This window comes from Cephus cinctus, unplaced genomic scaffold (assembly GCF_000341935.2).
Source record: "Cephus cinctus unplaced genomic scaffold, Ccin1 Ccin1_scaffold0690, whole genome shotgun sequence".
Lineage (NCBI taxonomy): Eukaryota > Metazoa > Arthropoda > Insecta > Hymenoptera > Cephidae > Cephus > Cephus cinctus.
The window spans coordinates 240,534-253,950 of NW_014333313.1; the positions used below are offsets into that span (position 1 = coordinate 240,534).

The 13,417-nt window shown below is 42.5% G+C and overlaps 1 protein-coding gene across 11 annotated transcripts in view; it reads left to right on the plus strand.

Annotated features, from left to right (window-relative positions):
• The window catches only part of LOC107269785 (nephrin), a 131,712-nt gene that overhangs the window by 88,388 nt on the left and 29,907 nt on the right, over positions 1-13,417 (plus strand). For 10 of the 11 annotated variants that reach the window (XM_025087254.1, XM_025087253.1, XM_015744027.2 and 7 more), the window contains exons 2-3: positions 7,737-7,880; positions 7,996-8,169. In XM_025087254.1, the coding sequence (XP_024943022.1) occupies positions 7,737-7,880; positions 7,996-8,169 (318 nt within the window). Of the gene's footprint in view, positions 1-4,552; positions 4,797-7,736; positions 7,881-7,995; positions 8,170-13,417 lie in introns of those variants that run through there. The other variant, XM_025087259.1, reaches the window with a different exon arrangement.

Here is a 13,417-nt window from a genome sequence, read left to right on the forward strand (position 1 = left end):
TTTTTTTTTTTTTTTTTTTTTTTTACACCGAATCAAACCCAGAGACACTTAGGATTTATAGGTTAGGTTTACCTATGCTTGTCTCTTTATGATATTTCTTCTTCGCGCCCGCATATACTTGATAATCCACTTGGTACTGTCTTGGCACGGTGTGATTATGGCTTTTGTTTATTTTTAATTCGTCTTATCGGTTTTCCACGCACTCGATTGCTCGCTTGCTTTCGGATCGGGAGGGAATCGTCCCCGCGTTCACGTAGCGACGACGCCAACTTCAGACCGAAGCGCTGGGCTGGATCCCATCGAGTTTCACGTGCGCCCTGAAGTTGGACGCGACTTTGAAGGCGAATCGAGAAGACAGTAAAATTTCCATATCGCCATAGTAAACGTAGCAGCCCTGATGGGTGCTGAATTTCTTTGTTTATTTCTGCATATTCCCCTCCACCTTTTTATAGGTTACGTACACGTTTTACGATTGACTGCAGTTCTTAGCCCTTTATACGGAATATTTCTCGAGGCGATTTCGCCGGACAATTGTATTTAACTTTTCCTACTTTTTCATGCTGTCGACTCGTGAGATTGTTATTCCGTATCCAATATATATATCACCTTTATGGATTCGTTGGAAAACTTGTCTACGTGGCTGGTTTATTTAATGGCACACGTTGTACTACCACCAATTCGATTTCCGGGCCACTTTCTCCCTTGGGTACGAGAGGAACGAAGAAAGCCTTATAAAAGAAATGATTACCAAACTCAAATGCACCACGGGGGATGATGCCCTCGCGTGGGCTTTCCTGTCGACTTGTTATTCGGTAAACAAGCCAATGGCTGTCACGCGTCCATAGATATTTTTATTTTTCAATTTTTCTAACGGATACACAAAATACAATTCATGCAAAATACAAATACATACAAAATTCCTACAAAATACATGTGGCCTCGTCTTTATACCTATTTTTCAAGGTTTTCTCTAATTTTTTTTTTTTTTTTTTTTTTTTTTTTTTTTCATACGTGATACTTCGACGATTCCTCTACCCGCGTATTCGGCTGTTTTTTTTTTCTTCGTGTAAATAAATACTAGCCGATAAAGTGGCGGGAAATACGAATTCTCTCTAAAAGCATAGCAAAAAAAGGTATCATTCATACTCCACAGCCAAGGACTCCGCTGGTCGATCAATGAAAATTGCATTTGCCTCGTAACTATTTTCACCGCGTTCCTCGTGGAAACCGGTCAGGGTCGTTCTGATGGGAGTGAAATAAAAAGAGAAGCAAGAGAAGAAAACAAGAAAGCGCAAAGTGTTGCTTCAATGGAGGTAACGCTCGAACGGGCTGTTGGCTACCACGAAAATGTGCTATAGAGGAGAGAGAAAAGAGAGACATTAGCGCCACCTATCGGATAAGGGTTGGAACTAATCGTTACCCAGGGTAAATTTTTCATAGGGATAATTTTCCAAAAATACGTAAAACAATCCATAATAATGATCAACTTTGAAAAACATTAATCTGTCTATAAATAATATACAGTTCGTTACGATCCCATAGTAGTCGGCTGTGGGGTTATAATTATTCTCATTTGCGCGTATCACGTGTACGATAAAGGCAGGTACACAGGTAACGACTTGAATTATCGGAAACGTACTTTCGCACATAAATTATATACAGGTAATTGCGCACGCAGCCTATGACGAAAACCCATAAACGATCAGCCGAGAGAATTGCCAACAATGAGACTTCCTTTTCAAGTTTAACCTCGTCTTTGTAATTAACGTTATTATTATTATTGCTGTTGTCGTTATTATATACCCAATAATATACACAGGTTCCGTTAAGAAGTTCCAATCCGGCAGATTGTATTGACCAGTAGCAGATACCAGGCTCACTCGTAATCGTATTTACTGCTGGTTAATCTCAACGTGTCCGAAGTCGCCTGCAAGTGGCTCGGGGAGAATATATTTTTGTAAAATTGTCTTTCGCTCTTTTACAAAGTTTCCTCCCCGGTGAAATGACATTGGGCGAAGAACAATCGACGCTCCGGATGGGGTCGGTGCCATAGGGGATGCTAACCCCGAAGTCAGCGCTTAAACTTCCCGTGGACTTTGGGTCCTGACTCCTGGAGACGCCGCCGCCGCCGCCGCCGCCGCTCCTCATCCCGATTTATCCTGTCAGCCCGATAAAATAAATTACCGAGTAATAATGCCTGGAAGTCCTCGCGACAGGAAAACCACCGCCCCCCCGCCCCGGGATCCCTTCAAGTGCTACCCTCATTTTGCAGGCTACTCAATGTCGCTAATGTAGAAGCATAATTTAATAAGAAAGAAAGAGAGAGAGGCCCTCTGATCGTTTTATGTAATTTTCATAATGCTCGACATGCTTCCTGTCTGGCTCAAAGTCCTACGGGAAAGCTCAGTGTTATTTAAGAGATTATATTAATATGGTCCAGACGTCGCATGGCCGACTCACGAGATTAATTTTCTATCGGGGTGTCATCTCCTTACGAGTTCACCGTACACGGTAGTCCCCTCGTTCTAGAAATCTCGTTACACGGCTGTAAGCGTATCTAACGATATGTTAGCCACGTTTCACGGCACTTAACTGCCCACTGGCCACGACGAGGCTTACCTGCGTATGCCAATCTACAACACGATCTACGTATATTTACAGCCTGCAGGGCTCTGTAGTCCTGCGCGAAGCGCGTGCAGCCCGTACGCACTTGTACATTCAATGAGAAAAATAAATCAGACAGACCGTCGCACGCGCTGACGTCCTGCGAGTTCAACTACCTTCGTTAGTCGACCGAGCAGCGGATGGGATCGATTGATTATTAATTAAAGGAGATCGATTCGCAGATAAAATTTCATTTTTTATAATGTCACGTGTCGGGGATCTGGAAAATTTATTGCAGTCACTTTTTATTTTGTAATCAGCCGGTTTCTTTTCGTCCGGTTGAATAACGGGCGACATCTGCTGTGTGTTGTTCGAAGTTATAGGCGAAAGACAGTCCCGGGGTAGTACGCTTCTCTACGTCTTCTCGGTGTAGGGTAGGGACGGTTTTACCTATTGGTTATACATATAATGTTATAGGATTCTGCGCGCCTGATGAATGCCTTCTGGCATTAAGGCGAACCCGCAGTGGCTAACGACCGCGAACGAACAATGAATATGACCTTAACTTTGGCTCTGTCTTCGGTATTCGACCGGGTAGTCTTGTTCCTCTAAGACTTTGCCAGAACTATTCAAACTCGAATACTGCCTTTCGCTCCCTCAAGACTTAATGACTCTGGCCTCTTAGAGAATACACTAATTACCAAGCAAAGTGTGCCGCGTCGCTCCTACGTATTTTAACCGTTGCGCCTCCTTCCTTCGCGAGGGCGGCAAAGCATTGTGCTTGTCTCTGCCCTGTCGAGATATTACACCAAGGAGGCACTCGGTGCTCTACGTCAACTCGTTGGACCCCTCCTCAGAGCAATTTCCTAATGGAGCATAACGAGTAGAAAACCGTTCTGGAAAAGTTGATGAGTCTCCAACAAATGAGGGATGGTCACTCGAGTCATTTCCTGAATCCTCTTTCCTTTTAGTGTTTCCGGCCAATGTCTTCAATTCCGCTCAGTCGTATTTAGTAGTGTCGTTCCTCTCCAGTGTCTTTTCAAGGCTTTCAATATTTACTGCTTCGTGATTATCTGTATTACAAAGCATAATATTCGTTGGGTTAAATTTATGTGTATTAGAAGATTTCAAGAGGATGCTTATTATGTCATTAATTCTTGGTACTTGGCGATACAGTCTATAGGCTCTGTGTAGTAAGTTGGTATAATACGTAATGTAATACTCGGGACGATCAAAGTTAATGCATACTGCAGACTCGCACGTAACTACGGCATCTCGATGAATGAATGAAAACCAGTCTTGCGAGTTGTTGCCTCTCGGTAAAAGGGAGAAAAATAAAAGATACTCTTCTAGTTGCGACCGACCAAGCGTGGCAAGAGGCCTCTGACTTTGAATTATCAGATTTCAAAGAGACGCTGCCTCGCTCCTCTAATCCAAGTACGTAGTGATCACTTGACTGTCAATGTTGCCGTCGTGTTGCGACTCGACTGCGAAAGGCGCCATCTAGATCATTTAACAGCCTTTGCACGTCGATTCAAATTTGCCGCCACTAACTTTCGGGTATAAAATTGCAGAGTGAGAGTACTTTTCATTCTCTTGGATTTTCTTTATCGTCTTTTGTATTTGTAATTTTATCATATGCGTCGTTAGTGCTTTCAAAGTTCCCGGCCTCTCCGCAGGCCACAGACAACGGCGAAGCGCTGGCGACTGGGTTTAAAATGGCGGCGCTCGCTCGGTTACGGGACCGAAGGCTCTCTTCGCGGCAGAAGTCTTTACGCGTTATAATAAAAGTTAATCGAAAATCGTGGGAGTGTTCGTTCACGAAGTTTTTAGTCTATTGTTCGTGGTGCGTGGTTGAATGCCATGACGAATTTGTAAATACTTTGTATTCGGATAAAAGACAGTGCTCACCCAGTGGTCTATACGACAACCAAAAATGTAACGTACCAATGAATTACGTCTTTTCCTTATTTTACTTTCTCTTTTGATCGATGCCCAAGATACACTTAGTTTGTATATAAAGCTCAAGCATTTACTCGGTGATACGTAAATATTTAACGGAAAAAGCTTGGCAAGTTCATTACGAGATGGAAAAGCAACTTTTACCCGGGAAATAAACACGGCGCGGGTTGCAAAGAAAAATAATACTCTAATTACTTTAACTCGACTCGGAAGGATCCAGCCTTTACCAGGTAATACATTCGTGCAATTATCATAATTGTAAATTATCAAAGACAGCATGGGAGTAAGAAGCTGTGAGACCGGTTGGCAACGTCCGATTATTTGTTAGTCTGGTTGTCTCGTCGGTTGGTTGTCTAGCTTAGGTTATAGTACCCTTAGGCCTCATTATTCCAGCTATCCGAGAGACACGAACTGCTTACCATTGATAAACCGGATGCGTATTCACTCTTACGGCATGGCGTCCTTTTTTTAATGCTTTACGCAACTGCGCTATTTCAACACCCTTAATTAGAAATACCGTGGACTCTCCTTTATAAATAAAATTACCTTATACCAATTGAAATACAGCGGCAAGACTTCCGAGCGGCAAAAAGTATCGTGCGATTCCCTTTCGTACTGTTTTTATTATTACGTAATCATACTCTTCCCACCAATTTCATTCGTTTAAACTGATATCAACATTCCAACTGCAAACTATACGTATCTATCAGCTACTTCTGGCCACCTAGCAGCTGTACAAAAATACCTTCCTAACGAACAATCTTGATAATTGAATTTTTCATATACAACATATCTTTAACCACTTTATTCCTTCACATTTTCACCTTGCCAGACTCCCACGTGACTTTGTTCTCCGATATCATCAATTTCTGCTCTGTAAAAGTATCATGGACTTCGTGGAAACGTAGCTTGACGTCTACTACGTAACTTTCTTCAAGCGTTTCTAGCTAAAAGACCCTCTACAAAGTAGACATATCTATTTACCTATAGTTTGCTATCTAGATAGTTTCCCATCAGCGGAGGATGCACCATACGAGCTGTACGATATGCAATGCAAATGCGGGAATTTCACAGGACCTTCCCTTTGTCAGCATGAAATACCGGGGCGTCCTTTACGGACCGTTTTACAGCCGAGTAGCAATTTCTCTTCCATTGAAAATCCGTCGGGCGGTCCTCGTCGATCCAACGGGCGTGACAAGAACGTGCTAAGCCATTCGACATTGCCAATGTCACGGGAGTACGTCTGCCTGCGCGTCGTCCAACGACGTCGATTCTAAAAACATCGCTGATTGCCTTTCATTTATTTTTCAAACCGTCCTCTTGTTTCTTAACCTCATTTGTGTTGTGGAACGATCGATTGAATTAATCGAGTTAATTTAAACCTGCCACGACTCGATAACCCAAGTCACTCTAGAATTCACGGTTTTCAGCTCCAACAGTCGAGAATACGCTTTAATCCCATACGGAAAGATGTCCAAGTGGGCGAAAGGTCACCCAAATGACGTATATACGTGACACCCGTGTCAGACGTCACGACAACTTATCCTAGGGACTTTTGGTGACAGCTTGGTTTAATCCCGTGTTTCTTTGGGACGTGAGCAGAGCTTAATCGCCCTACCGCCGTATAAGAGGTTATGTTGATATGTCCCTTTACATACGCGAATCCTCGCGTAGTACGTGACTTTAGAATGTCAGCGAAAATCTACACGATTTTACGAATACGGGACGCTTTAATTTGTTCCTAATTACACGAGTTACCATACCTCGGCACTGTTATCTGTACATAACCAAGTTATATACCAGACTGGTAGGTTGTACATACAGAGACACTCATTACACGAGACAAGGGTGAAAATTGTTAAAGGAATTTTCGCCTTAAATATTTAAAATAGTATCTCTATAGATATACTTCTTTTCTCTCTTGTTAACAAAAGTGAATCTGACCTCCCCCTCTCCTCCCGTCAGGATAATATAAATATTCTTACAAAAAAAAACTCACCAACGCACAGAATAAATTTTACAACCACCATCGGGAGGAGCATATTGATCACAATAATACTTAAAGCCGAAGAGTGTTCCGAATAAAGGTGGAAATAAGCAGATGAAAGTCCTTACCCATAAAATTTATAAAACGCCTGTCTATCCGATAAATGGTCCATGCTCGAGACGCTAGAGTATCGTAAAGTTAGGATTTAAGCACGAATTTCTAGGTTAGTTTAAGGGTGTAAATGTTTAGGGGAAGAACGTCAAAGATCGTACGGGAAAATACAAGGGTCCCCGTAAGGGAATTACATGGCGATATAAACGTGCGAAATTTGTACTATCCGTGCCAAAGACATTTCGCTACCTCAGCGCCATCTACAACCGAGTCCATCGACCGAGAGACATTTGAATTTTCGAAAAAAGCTATAAAAATGTTTTTCTCATCGATCCCTCTTCTCTGTCCTTGTCCGATGGGTTGTTCCAGGAATAAAAAAAGACAAAAACAGAGAACCGCTTATTACTCCGCCTCTTGGCAGAGAGAGCGAGAGAGAGAGAGACAGACAGATATGTCCTGGAAACGGGACGGAGCCATTAATAGCGACCGTTAGACGTCGTAGCCATCGTCAAAGAGACTTCAAGTTCTTCCACATTCTTTCCAAGCGACATTTAAACGACCTGCTCTGAACCTTCTGGCAAATGGCGCGCTTACAATTGCTACTCGCGGTGCTGAACAATTCTAAGGAAAATATTTTCACAGGAACTCACCGGCCGTAGACCGTCGTCTTATCTACAGTTTAATACGTTATATGTTTGCAGTATACACATATAGCGTAACGTATCTCGGCTATCGCTGTATACCTGCAATGACTTGAACAATATTAATAATTGCAGGCTCCAATTAAAAGCAGACTACGTTAATGGCTACTGACAGTGATAAACCTGAAGATTATTATTATTATACGATAATATCCATAAACACGCTACAAGCTCATCGGCGTTATAGAATAATAAAACTGACAGGGGGGTTCAACGCGGTGAGCAATAATAGAGAAATAATTGCTTGCAAAACTGCACGGTTCGATGTCCGTAAAATGAGGTTATCCGATTTAATCGTACGACGAGCCGATACAATGTCAATTAACGTTAGAACAGTAATTAATACCTGCATATCTTGTTTTATGTTACAGCCGACGGCGAGCAGTCCTTCAGAGTCAGGCCGACGAACAATTCGGTTCTGGAAGGCGGCAAAGTGGTGATAGACTGCGAAGTCAATAATCGTATGGGGATCGTTCAGTGGGTCAAAGATGGCTTTGCCTACGTCATACAGCCAAGTTAGTACACAACTTCTTGTAATATCTATATAATAACAAACACCTTTCCCACCGTCCACGCGCAGCTCCACTGGTATCAGCAGAACAATGCTAACGTCCTATTGTCCCATTGCAGACGGTGAGATCGTCGGCCATCCCAGATTCAGATTGGTCGGCGACCAGAATTCCGGTGTCTATAAATTGAGAATCACGGATGCCTCTCTGACCGACGATGGAGAATATCAGTGCCAAGTTGGGCCCTATTTGCGGGCCAAGCCAATTCGTGCCAACGCCCATCTCACCGTTATCTGTGAGTACCGTATGGAACGAACCTTTTACGTTATACCTATACATACACACATATATATATTAATATATGTAGGTTACAATTTATACAGGACTCCAAGAAGTACGTACAGACGTATGTACGCAGTAATGGCTGAAACTCGTCGGCCGCGGTTGGAACCAACCGTTCCAATTAACGTACGGCGTTATAGCGACTAGTTGATAAAGTTTAAGGGACGAAAGGAGGCCGTTGAATCCTGAGGAAAATTTCAGCTCGGATTTATACGCTAAACACTGATCAGTTGACTGAGCCAGTTGCCGAATGGATAAAGGGGATAGTAATTTCTTGACGTGCAATGATGATACCACCCCCAGCCTCCCGGTACAAGGGTGGATCGATATTGGAATTAACATGGACAGCTTTGGAGTTTCCTTGGTGCGCCGGTATTCATCGATAATCATATGCGAGCTCGTACGAGGCTGGAGGGATTTTGGGAAGGGCAAGGAGTCTAAGAGAATGGATTACCTACCCTAGCCTAATGACGTCACACTGATTTACCTAATTTCAAACTTCACCCTATCTCGGACGCCAACTACCCTCTAGCGATGAGCGGTATCGATTTCTGCGTGCTCCTCTACCGGTAGCGGCTGAACGAAGTTAACTAAATTTACCAACAACCTTCGACATAATCGTAACGTCAGTTCGAGGGTGTCGCAATGGATGGACCATGGAACGTTAACGTGTATGCGGATGAGATGCAAGTCGCGGTTGTCGGATTCCCGACGGTCCTCTTCGTCGAGGCGCAACCCGCTGGTATGCGGCTTTAATATTTTAACCAAAACGGCCAGGGCTGCCTGTCTCGTGGGTGCGATACCATCGCCCTTCGTATATGCACTGGTTGGTTAGCAGCCTCCTAGTTACGGCGGAAAAGCATAGTACGAATAAAGTACTCTAGTAGGTACTTGCGAGCAACAGTATCCTAGTTATATCACACGGCGTTCAGGCTCTCTGGCTGGAATGACCCTCCATAACCTCGTTTCAGTCAGCCGCTTTCATTCTTTGGCCAAAATATTTGATACTACGGTATATATACTGTATTAACGTGGGTAGGCACTGTAAATAGTACGGTTTGTAGCTTTATATCATAGTCGAATTGTACTTTAACCCATTCTGGTGCTGTTTGCCAAATGACGCTGGGAGAACATTTATTTATTTTTTTCTTTACCGAGTGTATTGTGATCTTTTTGTTTTTCATTACTGTTACAAGGGTAGATTGAATGTTTTTTTTTTGTCAACTGCAATTAACACGCATGGCACGTAGTGTCCCAAACTTCATTGACTCAATCAAATTTTGGGAATGTTTCAGGGCTTTTAACCGGAATACCTTAGAGACCTGCGGTTTCCTGCCGAATATATTCCTCCGGGTAGAGAAGACGAGTCAAGCTACCCGGTTGCTTCCTAATGTCGTTCCTCCCATGACGTCTGACAAGCATCCGTACCAAATAGCACGATGTACCAGCCAGCTCCATATCTCCTGCCACCCCTGTCTTAACATCTACCTGTGCTCCTGTACCTATGTAACTACAAGGCACGTGGCGAACGTACAAAATAAATAAAGCTAAAGGAAAAGAGAAATGAAGTAAAGTGACAGGAGAAAATGTCGTGGCGGTAGCTGACACCATTGGAATTGAAAAATTTCTTGGTTATACATGCGACAAGGAGACAAGAATATAAGACTCGCGCGGAGATAGTGAAAGAGAGAGAAAAAAGTTCATCGTCTTCGATAACCGAGGAATTTTTATTACCTAATTATATTAAATTCATCATGCAGAACAAATAATTACTTTTTTATTGTCAAGCATTTTACCAGATGCTCAAACATGGAAAACATACGGTAAAACGTATGAGTATACTAGTGTAATATAATGTATTCCTAGAAAGTCCAGATCTCGAATTGAATAAAATACGTATAGGTTATCTAACATAGTGCAAGGAGTAATACGTATGTCAGGTTAGAGGTGGATGCCATGTTTCTTCGATCCTGCTTTTATTTTCCAAAGAATACCAAAAGACGTAGCATCATCCTCTCTGTTACACGTACTCCAGTGAGTCTTTCTCCTTTGTGTCGTGTTATACTTTGCTTTCTTATTTTTTTTTTTTTTTTTTAATACCCCTTCACTCGGAAAGCTCTTCTTGTGCATCGATACGTGCATTGCTACGTTGCATCTATTTGTATGCACTGGCATAGTAGCTATTCTCTTCTGTCGAAGGAGCCGACCTGCATATACTGCACTTTCTTTATTCCACTACCCTACGCAGATCCCTAGACTTATATATACATTATACATACCTTAGGAATCTTTCCAGAAATACTTTTCCTTTGGACTGCCCACATATCTTACCCTCTTCGGTATATATTTTATATACGTATAATATATATACACACACGTCATTGTATACTGATACCATCGGCAGGATGGAAGCGATGCAATATCGTCAAGACGTGAAAATATTCCTAACACGTAGACGGGCAGGAGCCATGTTTTTTTATATCCCCTTACGAGCGTTAAATCGAACGAGGAATCGAATTCTGGAAAACGAGGGCTAAATCTAAGAAAATCTTAACGTTTCGATGATTCCTGAATCACGGGCACATGCCCGCCACTCATTTCCTCGTTGTACATAAATATTTACTATTTGGACCTTCCGCCCGATTCTCTTCTACGATACCGGAATTTGCATTTGTACCTGTGCACTGCTACCAACTTTGCTCAAATTCGTGCATACGATCGGTTGGTCTTGTTTGCGTTCTTGTTATCATACGTTATGATACCCGTGCTTGCTATCGATAAACATACGTCGTACCTCGTTACATTGCTATTTGCACTTTCAATCTAGTTTATGGAATCAGTTGACATCACGTACTTTACTTCCGCTATCATTCTATAAGTGATTCTGATGTTTCAGTTTGTTTCCTTTAAATCCGCCATATTATCGTATCCGGTGCTGCCACCTTGCGTCTATCGCACGAAACACAACGTCAGAGGTAAATATATTTTTAAGGATACGTGTAAAAATTATTTTCCGCCTACGCTAACGTGGGTCTCTGGTGCACTCGTAATTACGTTACACACACTGGGACCCGTTTTCGTAATTTCTCCTACGAGTCAATCTGCCACGAGCAAAGTAAAGGATTTCGTATTTTGTCGCGTCGACCGGAGGTGCGCGCGCATCGCAGGGCCAACGGTACCTGCAGCCGAAGCTCTGACGTCACGGCAAACAATTTCCGACCAGGCGGAGTGGCGCTCTTTTAAGCTCTTATCCATCAGAGCCCGGGAGTGAACAAGAGTACGAGAGTGAGAGAGGTTCGGAACCCCCGGAGAGAAGGGTGATTGAGTGAAAAGCGCGAAAGAAAGCCAGAGAGAGTGTTAGAGACTCTCTCTCACTCTTTCTGGATGATGTATGAAAATTCGATAAAAGTATTATAACGCTACCTCGACATTCTATACGCGATACAGGTACGTCCAGTTGTCGGTAGGTTAGGTACGTCGTAAAGAATATATATATATATATATATACACATATACTGTATCTGAATGATCATCAGACGTATCCTGACGGTTGACGCAAATAACAATTAGAATTGTATCGGATAAAACAAACGACTGGCATTTGACGAACAGCGTACCACCGGCTTAACGCGGAACGTCAAGTACAAACACGTTTTGGTGGATTCTGACTGTACGGTTAACACGGCGAAACTTGCCTGGGGAAATGGATATTTCCCTTTGCTCGAATACTATTTGAAATTGGCAATGTTTTGCTATCGATACACTGACATTCTGTTGACGCTTGTAAACAGCTGGTATTCCGATGACGAACGACAGTTAGATTTACGTTATCTGCTTGGGACACGCGGTTTTGGCTTCGACTAGGATTTCGCGTGAAATTCATGCGGCGTGACGTCACCGCGCTTAAATCGAACGGACAATTACTCAGGATCCGCCGATTGACCGAGGATAAGGTAAAAGATTGAAAATTTGACAAATTACGTAAAAATACGATCGCGTTAGGTTGGATGAAGAATTTCTTTTTTTTTTCTTGAATCCTCTATCTACCACGCGTAAATTACGTTAGATGCACGCGCTGTGTGTAAACGCTTTTTTATATGTTGGTTATGTCGGGCTATGGAGTGTATATATGTATATAACGTATATACAGAACTTTTCATACGTGATACGCCTTAGGCCAGCGAAACAGCTTTGTTGGCTGACAACTAACGCTCGTGCCGTTAACGTTTTACGAGAGCAGACGTTCTTCTGGCAAGGGTGAAACTACCCTTCGGAGGTTCGTACCTGCTGTGGCTATGGATGACGCGTTCACTTTTCTTCTTTAGAACTTATATCTGTCCAACAGTTGTTTTTATGATATTCGTACGTGGCTCAGTTAGGTTAGGTACTCGAATAGTAGGATCACTGAAAAAATTCATGCAATTTTATGGATCCGTAGAGGTTGGGTTCAGATTTTTTTTTTTCGATTTTTACACGTTTACCGAGATTGACGAAGGTGTGATTTAAATTAATTTTTTTTTTTTCGTATAAACAACAATTTTTTTACCGCGCTCGTGTACAATTTCGAAATCTTGATTAAGAATCCCTGGCAGATCTTGGCTCGGGTTGTACTTTGTCAATTATAAAAGAATTAAATAGAAGAGATTGAAATCATCCACCCGGGGTCCTAACCTCCCCCCAAATATTGGCTTTTCTTTTTTTTTTCCTTTTTGTTTACCCCTACTTTCGAACAGGGATTCGAGGGATGAAAATCGAGATTTCTGTATAGCCTAGCTATAGGGTTTAGTTTTCATGGTATGATTTTTTTTTTGTTTCTCAAGACGTTTCTGATATGTCGAATACGTCGATGCGTACTACCCTTTAAGAGCCTTAAGCTTCTTCGATCTAGCCACCCTCGATTTTAACGTCCTCGGGGTAAACAGTCGTTTCTACCGGGTTTCGATTTCCACCAGCGGCTGGATTCTCCCTTGATGCAACTGGTTTTTGGTTTCACCCATTTTTACGTGAAGCACCCAAGCGTCTACCTGCTATTCGCCCTAACGTCGAGATTCACTGTGGAAATTTTGCCAGGGTCTTTTTTTTACATTAAAGGAAAATTCAATTCTCTTTCGCCCTCCTTTCTCTTTCTTTCTCTCTCACATATCAACGACAGCAACGCCATCTGTGCGACTGTCTCTGTCTAAATCTCAGAGTCACCCCCC